At 37.1% G+C, this 17,804-nt stretch overlaps 1 protein-coding gene across 1 annotated transcript in view; it reads right to left on the bottom strand.

Moving 5' to 3' along the window:
* The window catches only part of XIRP2 (xin actin binding repeat containing 2), a 70,950-nt gene that overhangs the window by 46,373 nt on the left and 6,773 nt on the right, over window positions 1-17,804 (bottom strand). Inside the window, exon 2 of the mRNA XM_046659383.1 lies at window positions 259-419. Coding sequence (XP_046515339.1) covers window positions 259-315 — 57 coding nt within the window. The 5' untranslated portion in view covers window positions 316-419. The remainder of the gene's footprint in view (window positions 1-258; window positions 420-17,804) is intronic.

Here is a 17,804-nt window from a genome sequence, read left to right as displayed (position 1 = left end):
TAGATGGTTATTCCTGTTTTTCAGTTAAGGAAACTGAAGCTCTGAGAGGGCTTAAGATAGTAGCCCAACTTCACACAGCTAATAAGTAGCAGAGCTGAAGCTTAAATTCAGAGCCTCTGAATTTGATTCACCCTATTTCTGTGCTTTCTCTGCTTATCCCACTGTCCAGTAGTATTTTCATATAGCAACGTAAGGAGGGCATGTGAAGGGCAGACAACAAGCACATTGCCTAATGCAAAACCACCAGGACCAGCTTACATTGGCAGAGAAGCTGCGGCAGTCACCCCTGGAAACAGCTGCCTGGTACATCGCCATCCGCTCCTTCAAGGACACCACCTCCTGGAGGTCTGTCACACTCTCGCCCCGCGCAGCACTGTCTTCTGCAAGTCCACTTGCAGGCTTATTAGGGCCAGCAGTCACTGAAAACAAATGTAGCATGCTCAGATATGTGTCAGGCTTTGAAAAGAAAATAGCATCACCTCATGAACAGTGAAGGCATTTAAAATGTCTGGTTTCATTAAACAGAATGCCACATTTCACAGTATTTTTGATGTTTCATGGTCACTCTTTCTTTCAAGCTTTCAAACTGGCTACAAAATGCCTATATAGGAGCATGTACTTATGCAAACACCAAAAGATAATATTGTCCCTGCTTCTGCAATTATTCTGATGATAAATAGTTACTTATTAAGAGACACATATTGTTAATAATGAACATTCCTGAAGCACTGACTGTGTGTTGGATTTGTGCTGAATGCTATATGAGCATTATCTCATTTACCTCTCTAAGAACCTCATGAGGTAGGTGCTACTATTTTCTAAAATTTATGCATAAGAAAACAAAGAGTCATGGTGGTTAAAAATTTTTCCCATGATCACACAGTTAATCAGTGGCAGATTTGATGGTTTGACTAAATCTTTAGCAAGTCTAAAAATTAATCTTTTCTTTTCTCCTCACCCCTCAAACCTCAAGGAGATAGATATAGCTAAAATATGTGAATTCCATGAGAATTATAGTCCGTGGGTTTTTTCTTTTATTCACAGAGGCATGTGTTACATAAGAAATAAATAATATTATGAATTCAAGAAGTAATAGTATGATTAGAAAAAGCTTTGTCCGTTGGCCATTCCAAGTAGTCTGATATTTCCCCATTTAAGCCATCTACCTGACAAAAATACAGGGTAGTAGGAATTACATACTTGGAAACAGAGCAAAAGACTGATTGCACAATCACAGAATAACAACTGTCGGACACAGAAAGGTCTTCGAGATCATATAGGCTCACCTAGTCTAACCAGCTCCTTTTAGGCATCAGGAAACATGTCTGAATTTTTCCTTATGTGAAAGGAACATAAGGGCCCACCATGGTTATGTGACTCTCCATGGTAATAGTTATCTGTGCCAGAGCTGGCCTCAAAACTAGTCTTTCTTATTTAATCTTGTATTCTTTGCTGTTGTCACTCTGCTTGATGGTTTACTATTTACTCTTAAAAAATTGTAATTCCAAAATCATTTCAAGGGCTCTTTCTGGGACCAATCAGTATATGATGTGTGTGTGTGAATACATATATTTATATATATGTATCTATGTGTGTGTGTATATATATATACATACGTATTTATGTATATTCATCACTCATTCATGCACCATCTGCCTTTCACCTTAGGGTTGGTTGCTAGTTTCTGGGACTCATAGAGTAGGGCTCTTTGATGTACTTGTTATTTGGATTGGTTTGATTTAATTGCTGTGAAGCAAGGCCCAAACAACGCCAGGTAACAGATAGCCAAGCCATTCCCTCCCTTCCTTGTTCCTCCTACCTCCTTTCCCAGCCCCCACAGTGAACTATGTTATTGAATTGTTTGCTTTTTCTATTAGTTTCTTTAAGGCTTTTGTACACAACAGCCATTGAGAAAACCTTCTGGGACCCAGAAAAAATGAAAAATCATTTGTGTTTTGACTTCCTGAGTATTTGGTTTTCCATAGGGACTTCTAATTCAAATAAACATTTTCATATATTTTAATTAAAGTTATAAATATATTTAATTAAAATTATAAATATCAAAAAAATACAATATATAAAGGAATAGGAAGTTGTATCATATGAAAGCTGTGATTGTACAACACTGATATGTTCACAACAAACGTCAGTTATTTTTGAAGTTCACCTGTCATCCAAAACCTCATATCCATACAAAAGTACACTCCTCCGGTTGATTTTGATACAAAGAAATTCCCACAAACCATTGGAAGTCTTTCACATGCTGAAGAAAATATATCTTCATTTTTCCCTGAAGATTATCTATCTGCACAGATGAATTCAGTTTATATTCAACTGTATTCTTCCTACTTTGTTGTGAACGATCACTACATAGATTTTATTGAACATGACCCCCTAAAGTTTTTCCACATTAAAATATAAATTTTATTTTGTATATTATTCATAAAATATATCATTCTTTTATTAATCTTCACAGAAAGTCAGCAGTTCATTTTTGCTAAAATTTACAGATAGTGTTTACTTTTCAAATATATGATTTTTATCATTTTTCATCCTACTGGGAAATGAGCAAAATTAATGGTCAGGAAATCAATGGCTTCAGTATTAACAGATTTGGATTCCATTGCCTTGTGGTCTTTTATTCGGATCACAGAGAAGACACCACATTTTAATCTTTCTTTATCTCCCTCTCTCTCTCTCTCTTTCTCTCTTTTCCCCATCAGTAACTTTGCCTATTCAGGTAGGGTTGTGGAGTAGAAAATTTACCTTGAGCTGACAAGCTGTGTCCATACTGTTTCCTAATTTCCTAAGTCAATGTCTGTCAATTTCTTCAACTGACAAACAAGGCATTGCTTCCTGCCCAGTCTACTACAATATAGTGCATCTATCTGCTCCTTTCTTGATGCTGATGGTACCTGATGTAAATTTTTAGGGTTGATAAGACAGCTCCTTTCTTAAGGATGGCATGGGAAAGAAGATAGGAACATTGGTTACCTGACCTAGTAATGTGCTATTTCAAAAGACCTGGATGCCACTGAGATTGGAGAACAGTGTGAAATGAGTTCAGGGTATCTTTAAAGAGAAAGGAGACATAGAAGAAGAGCTAAAGATGCTATTGTCACAAAATCTGCTGGAAAAATAGGAAATGATGGAACCTGCAAGTATGCAAATCAGACAGCGGAGGAACATGCTATAAAGCTGAAGTGGCCTGTGAAAGAGAGGAAGGGAAAAGTAAAATTTTCAGATGACTATTTATGTCAGAAAGCATTATAAATATTAACATTACAACATCATTGTACTAGAAGTTACTTGTCTCTGGGGTTTAGGGGTACTGTTGACCCTCCTTATCAGCTGTTTCCGAGTGCACGGATTCAACCAACTGCAGATGGAAAGACCCATGACGGTTGCGTCTGTATTGAACACATACAGACTTTTCTTTCTTGTCGCTATTCCCGAAACAATACAGTATAAGAACTATTTACATAGCATTTACATTGTGCTAGGTATTGTAAGTAATCTAGAAAAGACAAAGTATATGGGAGGATGTGTGTAGCTTATATGCAAATACTATGCCATTTTATGTAAGGGATTTGAGCATCCACAGATTTGGCGTCCATGGAAGAGTCCTGGAACCAATCCCCTGTGGATACTGAGGGACGACTATAATTCACTGTGCTGATGAATAAACAAAAAGCCAAAGAAGTTTGGTGAATTCTCTCAAATTTCCAGAACTCATGGCATAACTGGGCCTAGAATCCATTGCACCCTAAACATTGAATGTTTTATTTGCTGATAAGAAAATAATTGCCAAGCCATATAAACGTTAATTCTTTGTGTAATAGGATAAATCCTGTAAAGCAGAAAGAACATATAGGGAAGCCCTTTGACAGATAATAAAGCACTAAAAGGTACAGGCTGTTATCATGAAAACTATTAGATACACCAAGGACAAGAATGTCTTTTATGAGAATTCTGAGGCTCTTTGGGAAAAGATTTATACTATAATTTTTTTGTAATATAAAAAGTTGTATGCTACAGATAGGTCCAACTTATGTCCACTTTCTATTTTCTTAAATCATGAGAGATTGTGTGACTAGAGATCTATTTTCTCCAGCCCCAAACATGTGCTTTCCTTCTGCAGTTTTTAAAAATGAAGTAACAAACTAAATCAATCAATAAAATTTGCCCAGTTTAAAAAATTCATTATGCTTCCCTGAATTTTACTTTCTCTGGAGGGTCTATGTTCAAAGCATTTCTAATAAGCAAAGTAATATGATTAAAGGCAGAATACTCTTCTATTCTTGAAGAATTATTCACATGCCTGTAGTCAGTACAGAGGGCACGCCATAGTCACCCTTCTACCTTTAAGAAGTCAGATATAGAAGACAAGGAGGAATCGTCAGTGTAATTAATACAACCCAGAATTTTCTCCTAATTTCACAAATCCTATTATCAGTGAAAGAATTTTTAGAAATATGCAAAGATTAGGATCAAGAGATATTTAAAAAGTGTCATTGCTGAATTTGTTATGAACCATTCTTCTAACTAGTTGTTGAGGAAATTTCAAATATGGAATTCAGTGGTTTATAAAAATGACATGTTCTTACAACACTAAGGAATGACAAATCTATCCTCATTTTCCATTAAACAAGTAATTGTCTAAAAATCTGAAATAACAAGTTATAAATATGATCCCAAGATCTTTATAGAGTAACAATGTAGAGATAAAGGTCAATGGTTTGATAGATAGTCCTAGAATCAGTGCATTGCTCAAAAATACCGTCAAAGTCAGGAAAACGTTTCTTCAGAAGATATCTAATGTGGCAGGGTTCACAAAGTCAAGTGCTTTGTCACGATCTTATTTCTAAGCAAGATTCCATCTCAGCACATTTTCTAAATGTAAATATTTCTTCTTACTTTCAAAATATTGGAGGCACCTTCCCAAACTGTAGTTGTGGATAAAGTTTTATGGAAAGGATGACTGTGTAGCAATACAATGGATGTCATTGGATGACAGATAGATATTAAATACCAGGTGCTTTAAAGCTGGTTTACACAAATGTAGTTTAAATTTTTGTGAGTCACCTTATTTCTTTTCCCTTTCCCTAATCAATAGGGATAAGGTGAAAGTCTATAGAATCAAGTCAATGCTTTGACCTCTTTATATCATTAAGAGACCACCTGCTAGGGTCTGGGCTGTGAAGTTGGTATTAGTTGTGTCTGCTTTACAGCAGAGATCTGGCTGAGGCGAAGTCAGAAAAAGAAAGTTGTCAAAGATGAGAAAATAACTAGCGTATTAAGTTTTTTAGAAGAATTAAAATACACATTGAAGGCAGTAAATAGAATAATGTATGCTTCAGAAAAGAAAATCACTAACCTATTAAAAACAGTGTGAAAGATGACAGAAACAGAGAACAGAGAGTAAAATCCAAACTACAAGACAATTAGCATTTCAATGAGAGGATGGGGGAGTGGGCGGAATAAATAAGATATAATACAAGAAAAATTTCCTGAAAATAAAATTTAGGCATAGATTAAAAATATTTACTATAATCTAGATAATCCAGGAATAAAATTAATTTTAAAACCCCAATATATCAGCAAATCCTGGTAAAACATTTCAAGTTCAAGGAAAAAATATTCTACAATTTCAGACACATGAAGAATTTCTGTGATGAAGAAGCAAAATTCAGACATCCTTAAATACCTTCTTTATAACATTGAATATTAAAAGGTATTAGAGAATTGGGTACTGGTTACTGAAATTTTAGCTTTGTGAACTAGTCCAAACGAATCCAAGTTGGTGCTCATGTGAGAAGGCAACAAAAAGTTAAACAGTCTATGTGACAAAAGTCAGATACAAGTATATACCTAAGCAAGGTATATTTGCTGAATATATATCTAAAATATACCTAAACAAGAAAGTAGAAATAAAATCAAATGTCAGAGTTGTGAAAATAAGCTCGGGTCGATCTTTACACTTGGGAGACAAAGACAAATAAATCCAACCAGATGCCACCTGCAAGAAAAAAGCCTAAAACAAAACACAAAATTTAAAAAGAAAATATCAGGCAAAAAGTTACCAGGCAAATATAAATCAAGAAAATTAATTGTGGCTATACTCCTTTTATGCAAAAGAACATTGAAGACAAAGTCTATTAAATGAGATAGAGGGCTAGTCTATAGATCGAAAATACCATCCCACTAGGAAGTTGCAACAACTGTGGACCTCCACATGCTGACTAGGAAAGGACAGAAATGTATAAAGACCATCACTAACAAGAAAAATGAGACCTCTACAGGAATATAATTGCTGTGGGTGATATTACCATATCTACCTCCATCTTTGCCATAGGAAATTTCAAAAATTAGTGATTTGAATTATATACTCAATAAGGTTTACTTTAGTATATTTTTTCATTATTAAAAAAATACTGATTATCTACAATGAGCGTAAGACACACTCACTACGCTCCTGAGCTTTCAGTCTAGTTGGAAAGAGAGGCAAGCAATTATAACCTAGGAGTTAATGGGTTTGCACCGGGTGAGCTGGGAGCCTCCAGGGGAAGACATCATCCACCTGGGTGTGTCAGTGAGACAGTGTCAGGGAAGGCATCGTGAGAAGTAGAACATCTGCACTGAAACATAAGGAGTTGGCCATGTGAGTATGTGGAAGAGAGAAAGATGCAGAAAGAGGGTGAAACAGCAGCATTGCCAACAAATCACGTTCGGAAACTTGGGTAATGATTTTGAGAAAAACATCACTGCCTGTTGCAAATGAAGTCATAGATGGAATAAAAAGTTAAATGTTTTCTAAAATGATGAAAAATATTCAGAGAAAAATAAGTCCTTGATAAAATGATTTCAGTTGGACTTTCTAAGCATAAAAAATTCAAAGAAAAAAATCTTTAAAAAAAAAAGTACAAGACAAAAGGAAAACTGGGGGGCAGATCATTATAATAAATAGGCTAAAGTGTTAATTCTCAGTGAAGAATGCTGACAGGTCAGAAAAAAACCCTGCTAACATTATTGAAAAATGGATAAAGGACTCAAAAGAATGATTCACAAGCAAAAAAAAAAGTAAATATGTATAAAGTGTTATCTATGTGTCAGACATTAATCCATTTAATGCTCTCCACCACACTATGAGGTAGAGACTATTTTTATTTTTTATCTCCATTTTACAGATAAGGAAACAGAGACACAGAAAGGTTATAAAACTTGCTCAAGGTCAGGTGGCTGGTGAGCTTCGGAGCTGGAAAGGGAAGACAGGCAGTCTGGCTCCAGGTTCTGTGAACTAACTACAATTCTATGCTACTGATTATGAAGCACAAGTGTCCAAAAACCAAAAACCAAACCCAATCACCTTCTCCAGTAAACAGATGCAGGAAAATTCAAACAACAAAGACATGCCTTCTTCTGTTGTGAACTGACTCATATTGCATATGCAATTTAAAAAAATACAAAAATAGTCCTAGATAGCTAATCCAGTGTATGATTATGACTCAAAAGAAATCCTAAGTTTAATAGTAATTTGAATCCTTGAGCAGAAAAACGAGAATTCAGTGATCTTTCTTTGAAATTTTCTAAAATCAATTCAAGAAGCCTTTATTTAGTCTGAGCTAGGAGCTAGGCAGAGAGTGACCTGGCATGTCACATGGAAGCCCACAAAGCTGACACAAACACAGACACCAGCTTCAAGAAGGCAAGCATACTTTTGGTGACACATCATAGCCTCGCTTTTATATTCTGGATGCATTATAAAGAAGTCAACTCCTTAGTCCTTGTAAAATTGATTTGAAAGTAAATTGGGAGAGTGATGAACTAAATTCTATGAAATCTAAATATATGATCTATAACCCAGCTCCGATTTGTGTACAAGATGCCATGCCGATGGACGTATCACAGGCTCAGAGCCATTAGCATGAATATATTTTCTATAATTCTTAATATTTGCATATCCCTCAGCTGATAACAAAATTCATCTCTTTTAAACATTCAGAATGCTGCTGCCAAGTCAAATTTGTAATCAATTTGAGTTTTATATACTTTACCCTCATTTGAATATTATAAAACCAAGAAATAAATGGAGAATAAAATGAAAGAGCAAGTGTGTAGCACAATCTTGCATTAATTTACAGTTCTTAAAAACACGGAGAAAAAGGGCAAAGAGTGAAATGAATGGAAGTGTATGCCATGACAGCACAAATACTATATTGTGGCATTCATGCAGCATATGAACATAGTGAATCATGTACCACTTTTTAAACTAACTTCCCTATAGTCCTTTTCCCCTCCAAACGCATCCTGCTATTGCATGTACACTTGTCACTGTCTCAAAAATCCATTCATTCCTCTGATTACCATACTTTATACATTAACAAAAATGGATTTCTAAGTGTAATAAAAAAGATTAGTTCTTGCTCCCTTACCAACTTCTTCCCTAACCAGTATTCTCCTAGTTAACCAGATACTGGCAGAGATCCTGTACATCCAGTTGCCTGTTAGAGGAAGAAGATAAGATTTAGTGTTGTGATAGAAAAAATGTTGGTCTTACAAGGATGTTCACATTCTCATCTCCAGAATCTGTGAATATGCTACTTTACATGGCTCAAGGGACTTTGCAGATGTGATTGAGTTGAGAATCTTGAAATGCGCAGAGTATCTTGGATGATCCAGCTGGGTTCAGTGTAATCACAAGGGTCCTCATAAGTGAAAGAGAGAGGCAGGAGAGCCAGAGTGAGAAAGAAGTGATAACAGATGCAGAAGGAGAGAGAGAATGAGAGAGAAGCAGATTCTACACTGCTAGCTTTGAAAGTGGAGGAAAAGTCCATGAGTCAAAGAATGCAGGTGGTTCTAGAAGCTCAGAAGGACAAAGAAACAGATCCTCCTAGAGCTTCTGGAAGAAGTATGGCCCAACCAGCATCTTGATTTTGACTCAGTAAAACTCATTTTGGACTTTGGACCTCCAAAACTGTAATGTAATAGATTTGTGCTATTGTAAGCTACTATTGTTTGTGGTAGTTTGTTACAGCAGCGACAGGAAACTAACACAAGCATCCACTGTACACCTACGTACACCTGTACGAGTAAGGAATCACTACACAGTAGATTCTCTTTAAAGCATATTTCAGTTCCAGCTCCCCTGAATCTCAAAGACTTATATACACAAATCACCCTGTGATGGAAACATCTTTGAAGTTATTCTTCATGCCATTGAAGAAATGCCCACCTACTTATAGATCCGACTCAGCTTAAATGCCCATTTAGATTGTCATCTCTCTGGGTAACAGAATTGCCATTTCTAATTATAATAACTTATTGTAATATAAACTTGAATTCCATTTTCTGCGGCTCCTAGCATCGCACATGAAGTGCTCCTGGTACTAGAGCAGTTATGAATGAACAGAATTTAGTCAGAAATTAGATAATCACCAGTACATTAATATTGCTAGTTTGGGCATATTTGAAATTTAATCATATTGCTGTTAAATGTTTGAATTAATTACTTAGTTTAGTTAAAGAATTGGCCAGTTAAAAAAATCAGTAATAGAATAAAATGACTTAAATTTCTTTGAAATGGTCAAATAAATTAGAACCATTAAATGCCTGTAGATGATGCGTATTTTTACAACATAAGTCTCTTATTAGACATTTTCCTAGCACAGATTTATATTGCTTTATAAGAATGATAACTACTGTTAATGAATGTCAATTATGTGTTAATCATTTTACATGTATTATCGCACTAATTCGTACAACAATCATATCTGATAGGTGGTATTATTTCCATTTACTAATGAAGAAAGTAACATTCTAAAAATAAAGTCAGGGGCCAGCCCAGTGGCGCAGTGGTTAAGTTCGCATGTTTCACTTTGGTGACCCGGGGTTCGCTGGTTCAGATCCTGGGTGCAGACATGGCACCGCTTGGCAAGCCATGTTGTGGTAGGCATCCCACATATAAAGTAGAGGAAGATGGGCATGGAAGTTAGCTCAGGGCCAGTCTTCCTCAGCAAAAAAAAAAAAAAAAAAGAGGAGGATTGGTAGCAGATGTTAGCTCAGGGCTAATCTTCCTCAAAAAAATTAAAAATAAATAAAAATAAAAATAAAGTCATACAGTAAGTGGCTGAGCCTGGAACTGAGTTTAGGTATTTCTGAATACAAGGCTATTGAACTCTCTACAGTCCCTTATGTAAATATTTTTCATAAAATATAACATTTTATTATAACTTTTAATTAAGGATATGTATCTTCCCTTTTGCTTCTTAAATATCTACACACAAATTCTTTCTAGACATTTATTTCAGTGAATTTAGGGATAAATCAAAGGGAAACCAATAAGCTGAATTTCTGCAACTCTAAGGGGCTCCTTTTTCTGCCTTATAAGGCTGAGTTTATAGTTAGAAGTCAAAGTAAATTATTCAGTTATAGTTCCTCAGTCACCATAGAGATCAAACTTGAGATGGGGTTAGGTATTGATCCAAGCTAACAGGGAGAGGGATGAACTTTACTATAAGGGAAGGAAAATGCAAAGCAAAGACCATTTCTCTTATTTTCTGTTAATCTATTCAGCCCCAGGGCACGGGAGGTGGTGTCATGCTTCCATCAAAGTGTCCTCTTGTTTAAATCTGCATCCCAGGTATACAATGATGGTATTTGATAAACTTTCCTCTCAAAGCTTTAATTGTACATTCAATAAACCTCTACTGTTGGCCAAGCACAGTGCTCAGGGCTGGGCATGAATTAATCACCATTATATTCAGTTCTGCCGTACTTGAAAACAGAAGAAAAGAAAAACATCAGAGAGATCCTCAAGAAATACAGTATTCTAAGAAGTGTTGATCTGGCCTTCTCTCTAAAAACAGAAACACAACAGGTGGCAACATTTCAACATACTGACTTCTGAATAAAACTAGTTCCCAGATGGCTGGGCCCGCTAAGGAAGTGGGCTTGTCTGAAGACACACCAAATGGAGCCCTCCTTAGGTAAGGAGTCTTGAGAAGCTTGGTGGCAGACACACCACATCTCCAACACCAAAACTACGTTTATTTATCCTGAGACAAAATTAGATTAAAATGGATGAAGCCCAATCAGATTTGATGAGGCTGAAGAGTCACTTACATATAGCCTCATAGTAGCTCAATTTCTCTTCAGATTGTTCCCACTTAACCCAGGCAGTGAGTAGCTCCCTCTGCTGTGCTCTCCCAAAATTTTAAAGTTATTCTTCTATTTTTCTTATTACTTTTTATTATATCATTGAGTCCCTCTGTCCTCCCCACTTCTCTCACCCTCCACCAACATGCAAGATCCTCCACCACAGGGCAGAGCTAAACTAATTTTGTAAACCTGTTTTGCACCAGGTTCTGGCTTGGGCACTTTATCCTGGATGAGGAAGACCCCCAAAGAGATTAACCATCAACTTTGGACCCAGAAGCTTCTATCTCTGATAATTACTTTTGACTTTAAGCAAATTGCTTAACCTCTGTAAGCTTCCTTCTTACCTATATAATGAGAATGATAATGTAGCCTATATCCTGTGATTGCCTGTGAGCACTGAAGGAGATTTCATAAAAGTAAAGTTTTACATAGTATCTTGCATGTAGTAAATAATGAATACTCACTAGCTTCCAGTCACCCTAGGCATTATTATAGACTCTCGGTATTATCATCCAGATAATCTGAGATGCTAAAAGTCTGAGAATAAGAAAAGTTATGAAATTTTTCCAAATGGTCCACCTGAATCTAAAGCCTTCTGTAAGGAGACTCTTATCAAACCAAGAATCCTCTTTATAAGCCAAGCATCCACCATGTTGCCTGAAACAAGGAGAACACAATAAATCATGAAAGAATGGATGATTACACCATGAGATTGGGGTAAGAAAGGTGGCATCATCCTACTCATATGGGCACAGGGATGGAGAAAGAATATAAGAGAAGAAATTACTAACTTTATGTATATGATATTCAAAGCATTGGTTTATCTGTGTTTTTGACACTAGCTGATGAACCACCAATTGTTCACCAGCCAGCAACATGGCAGTCCTCTGAAAATGTAAAGTTCATGAAAGTCACCCTAGTATCTCCCACTTTAGGGACAGATCTGTTCCTTTTCACCCACTAATGGTTCTTCACATTTTCCCTTGCTGTATATATTTTAGCTAAATCATGAAACCATCACTCAAAGTTACTCACCTTTTTCATTTCCCTAAGGTGCCTCTGAGCAGTGGACTTGGCACAGTGAACCCTGGCCTGGACCAGCTGCGTGGTGATGACTGGGCCGTTCCCTAAGTCTCTGCTGCCCACCAAAAACAAAGAGAAGGATCCTGGATTCCTCATTTATGATTCATTCCTCTGTTGCTCCACTAAGTACTTATGCACTGCGAAACTACCTTGTGAGGAACACCTCTAGACAAAGAGTTGGTTTGAATATAGGTATTCTTTCTATTTAATTTGAGTATTCCTTCTATTTAAATTGATTTCCATCCCTTTCTTCCTAAAGTCTCTGTTCTAGAAAATCCTCAAATTTCATATCATTTTACATTATTCCACCTCTCCCTGAGTTGCTACCTCTTTGATATAACTTCTTTCTGTCACCCATTATTTCCTAACGTACTCCTTTTTTCATTCCTTCTGCTTCAATTCTGCTTTTCCTTTTCCCAAACTTCCCTGCAGTTCCCAGCTCTCTCAATCCTCCGTCACATGTGGCTCGGTTTCTAGCGGGCAGTGACTTTGTCAGAACGTCATCTTCTTCCTGTTTTTCTAGGCTGGAACTTGAGAAATGGCAAGCAAATGTACTCCCTCCTTCAGCTATAGAGAGACAATTATCAAGCTCAGTCCATGATTAGCAGGAAATGTACACACCTCTGAAAGGCATTACAGAAACAGACTGGTTAAAATGTCCATCAGGGCCTTCAGAATATGCAGAAAGTGATTTCATTCTGGGGTCAAAGCAATTTGCTGGTAGATGGAGATGACTCATGCAAACCAGGTAAGAGTCTGTCTTTCCCTAAAATGATCCACTTTTGTCTCTCGTTGGCTTTGTAAAATCCCATATGAAGCTAGTTCATGTGTACTGAACTGTTTTGTTTAGCTCCAAGTGTGCTGTTGGCACTCAACAGATCAAAAATAAGCAACAGGAACATAATGGAGATGAAGCTTTAATAACTGCAGCTTTGAAAAATAGCTTCCTGGCATGTCCACCTGTAAGTTGTTCAAGCAAAAGCAGAGGTAGGAAAATTAATTTCTTCCCATTACCTTAAACCATTTCTGTGCTAGTGTTCTGGAATAGCCAGAGATTTCTGGATCTGTTTCTCAAGAATTCACTGATTCTTCACCCTGTTTCCGAGATTCACCTCTCTGTTAACGTTAGCATCTGAAATTTATTCTGGCAAAGGAGATTAGAAGAAAGCTAAATCATCAAATTCTGACTGTCACTTACTCAGAGAATTGATGCTGTGGCAGCTTTTCTCCTACTAATCATCTTTTTCCTTTGAATATTAAAATGTATTTAATTCAACCCACCTTTAGTCTTAGAGAAATTCAGTCTCTGAATTTATACAAGTTCTTTTCAACGACCCTAAGAAAGTCTTTGTTTAAATTGCTTTCTCTGCCTAGGTCCACAGACAGCAGCCTACTTTGATATGTTTTCTTTTGAATTTGGTGGCTGATAGACTCAATCAAAGAAGGGAAACCACGCTAATTCCACATGCTTTCTTCACAGAACGTTATTTGGGAGAGCTAAGCAATCAAGGAGAAAAGTGCGAATGTTTAAATAATGCAACACATCGGCTTGGTGAGTAACCAACTCCTCTGGAAGTAAATTCACTCCTACAGAACAGTGATGGACTAAGAAAGATTCTACCTCAAGAAATGAGCACTTTCAAAACGATGTGTTCTTTACTCATTTAATCTTGGGTGAGAAGATAAAACTGCTAACATTAAGCAGAAATGTTAAGAATCCACGTAGGATACTGTTTTTCTTACCAAAGTACAGGTTCTTCTAATGTGCTCTAAGATGAAAGGTCATTGGCATCTAGTTCAAATGTTTGTATCCTCACACTGCTTTCTGATTACTGTCCCCCACATGGTAGAGGACACTGGATAATGTGAACAGTCTTTTACATTTAGAACAGTGATGTTGATAAATTAAAGCTATAATAATTTTATTGTATCAAAACTTTGAATCAGTCAGGTGCTGTGTTATTTCCCCTGTCACCATTACCATGCCCTAAATGCCCTTGGTGTACAAATGTAGTCTGTAATTTCAAAAGAAAGAGATGATGTCAGATTCATAATGATATGCTGGTACTAGGAAAAGTCCAAAGAGTGCACGTAATCTAATAGTTTCCCCTGCTTAAGATACACAGAGTACATAGTTAGCCAGTCTCATCGTCCCTTAAGTTATTTATAGCTATTTTTCTTTAAAAATTTGGCATTGGCGTTTGTTTCCTTTCCCTCAGACTCAAAATCTAATCCTGTAAGTAGAGGAACTCAATTTATGCTGTTTATTTCACTTCTGTTTTTAAAGAGCGAAGTGTAAAAATCAGCCTTTAAATATTATTCAGATTGAAAGTTGCCCTTTTCCTTGCACATTGACAGTAACATCTGTGAGCAACAAAGAATTTAATTAAAACTTGGCAACAAAAGTTTTCCTAAACCAACGGTATTTAAAATCTAGTAGAAGATGAGAGGAGGGAAGGTGGGGGGAATGAAATGTAAAAAGGAATTACAAAATTATGTATTGGGTCTCTTTGTAAAATTACATACGAAGCTAGGCTTTCACAATTTTAAAATAGAATCACTTTCCTAGACTATCCTTTTGAGCACCAAAAGCATTGGGCAGAGCGAGAAGTCATCTCAACTTAGTATGACCTCCCACTGTGTTAGGACGACTCACCTGCAAGGAAACTTAGGCTGTAAAGTTAAGCATTTCCTTGTTTGTCTTTAACGATCATTTTAAAAATTTTACACACTTAACTACTACTACAGGTTATCAACCTCTAGCCAGGACTCAGCATCAGTTTCCACCTCTGAAGTCTTCTAGCAGCCTGCATAACCCTATCTACCGTGATTTCAGTCAAAGAATCTCTTAACTTCATCAGTTTACAAAATGGCAACACATACATTGTGAATGTGGAAGGATGACGGTCACTCAGCAGCCAGAAATGGTCCTTATTGGCCCTTTTGTGGGGGTAGGAGAAATATAAAGCATTTCTAAGAATGAGAGGCTTGTGCTTTCCCTAATAATGAGTGCCAGAGCCTTTCCTAACATTTATGCAGAACTGATTATTAAATTTTTAGTATTACCTGGAACTAAAATTCCTAGATTGCCAAAAAGTAAACTGACAGTTGAGATTAACATGGCCAACTTCACAGCTATTTAGCATTTGACATCACGGTTTATACACAGTGGATGCCCATTAAACATTTATTGAATGAATTTGCCTTGAAATAATATTATAAAATTCAATGCCCATCTTTTTATGGTTCCTGTTGACAGATTTTGTTACCTTCTCTCTATGACTCCTTTTAAAGAGTAGAAAACAAGTTCTAAATTCTGCAACAGAAGTTATTTAAGCAGCACAGAGAAGTTATGTGAAAATTGGGATTAGAGCTTCGAGGAGGAAGCAAAAATAAACTTCTTGCCTGTGAACCTGTGAGTCTCCCACATTGAAATCCAGCTCATCACCAAAACTGCTCAGCAGGACACCACAGGAGCAGATGAAAATCAGAACTGCACAAAAATGTTTGCTTGGAAAGTGCAACCAGTCAACTTTGGGCTTTCTGCCAAATTAAATTTCTGCCAGAAATTCTCCTGTTATTACATATTTGCAGAAAGCAATTAGAAAAGTGTGGTAGCTAAAAAATTCCAAATACATTCACGTCTCCATCACAGTTCTGTCCAGAATAAATAACTAGCCTCCCCAGCCCAGGGACCAAGTACAGAAGTACAGATAGAAGATGCAAACACACACACACACGCACACACATTTTTCCTTCAAAGACCATTTAAATACAAGTAGTATGCTATTTTTTTGTGAAATCTGGGAGGAAGACCTCAGTAGGTTTTCAGGGTGCCCCAGTGCACTTCTGAGTTGGAAGGCTGCCCAGGAAAGCAGATGTGGTAGAAAGCCCTAGGTCCCTCTCACCAGCAGTGCACGGCCTGAGGAGAATGTCATAAACCTCACCAAGCCTGACACTTGCCATTTCAGAAAGTATCTTAGAAGGAAGAATTAAAAATGCTGGTGCTTGGCAGCACTTTCTGCGCTGCTCTTTATAAAATCTCAAACTTGAGTGTGGATTTGGTGGGTGGCTTAGACCAGACACAAATACCACTCCTCTAGCTTGACCAGTCTCCTGAAACACACACAACTCCTGACACCCAGCCATGTATAGTATCCTGGGCTCCATCCGCAGTCTTCTGTATTTGTCTTACCACACACATTCTATCAGATGTCAGCTTCATTCGTATTACACCCAAAGTATAGCTCTAGTAACTAGTTAAGCCCTAATTTTATGTTGCCAAACCTTTTAAAACCCAACATGGCCTTTAAAAAAAAAAATTACCCATAAACTTGTTCCCATTCTCAAATTTTCCAGCTGTATATTACAATGGAGAACATCTAGGATTGTCAGGAATAATGGAGAATGTGCTAAAGAGTCAATTAAAAGTAAATAAAAGGATTGCTGAATATTAGCATATGTGCAAAAGCGTGAATTTTTAACTATATACATTTAATGTTATATATAGTTTATCTGTATAAAAGCTGATACCTATATATTAGTGATATATAACTGTAACTATATATGTATATTCCACAGCCTGGAATGGGAGCAAAAATAGCAGGTTATGGGGACAATGCTGAATCGGCTTTTGGTGAGGTGGTTAGCTCAAGAATGTGGGGATAAATGAAACGGGGGTCAATGGAAACTGCACTGTTCCAGATGACACTGGGGCCCAGGCTGAGTGAGCATTAGGTCTGGCATGGTTCCTTTAAGCTCTTAGACCTATCCCTGAAGCCTGGAGTCAGGAGCCCTTAATACCAGGCCTCCAACACTCTTGAATTGTTCTTGGTCTTAGTTTTGAAATGTGCCCTGGTCCATTCCAGGCTCCATCCTATCTTGTCTTTAGTCCTCCTTACTTCGGACCTTGTGATTTATTTTACTGTTTATATCTTAGCTTCATCTCTCAAACCTGATGGATTGTACCATTTCACGGACTCATCATCTTTTGCTTTCTCTCCAACTGTTGGATTCTTCCGTGCCTTTGCTGCTTTAGGTTCCCTTGATAAACAGCGTAGTCCCCACAGCCCTATCTTTCAGTGCCTCCCTCCCTCCTCAGAGTTCTCTTTCCATCTTTACTCAGACATTGTGAGTGGATCCAAGTTACAGAGAGAGGAGGCAAATAAAGGCAGAGGGGTTGATGGGCAGGATGTGTTGAGAATGGGAAGACTATGCTGAGGGTCAAGATCAGTTTTAGTTGAAAAGAAACAAAATTGTGATCTAAGAGAATATTTTGAGAGTCCAAGAACTAAGTCAAAGTAATGACTAGGTCCAAAGCATGGCTGGGAGCAGCTCCATCGGAAAGAAGATGGAGTCCTTGGGTTGAGGTCACTGAAGAATTTAGCTTCTTGAAGTAATGTGATGTTGACATGACCAAGGATAACCAAAATGTTTTTAGTTTCAAGTGTCGGGATGATTATAATAGAAAGAGGGCACTTAATAGCTTTCTAAAACTCCAGGGAGGATAGAAATTTAATTTGAGCTCAAGAGTGCATCTCTGAAATTTGAGGATGCCTTTATCA

This window comes from Equus quagga, chromosome 4, assembly GCF_021613505.1.
Source record: "Equus quagga isolate Etosha38 chromosome 4, UCLA_HA_Equagga_1.0, whole genome shotgun sequence".
In the NCBI taxonomy this organism is placed as follows: Eukaryota; Metazoa; Chordata; class Mammalia; order Perissodactyla; family Equidae; genus Equus; species Equus quagga.
This window is presented reverse-complemented; position numbering and strand designations above follow the sequence as displayed.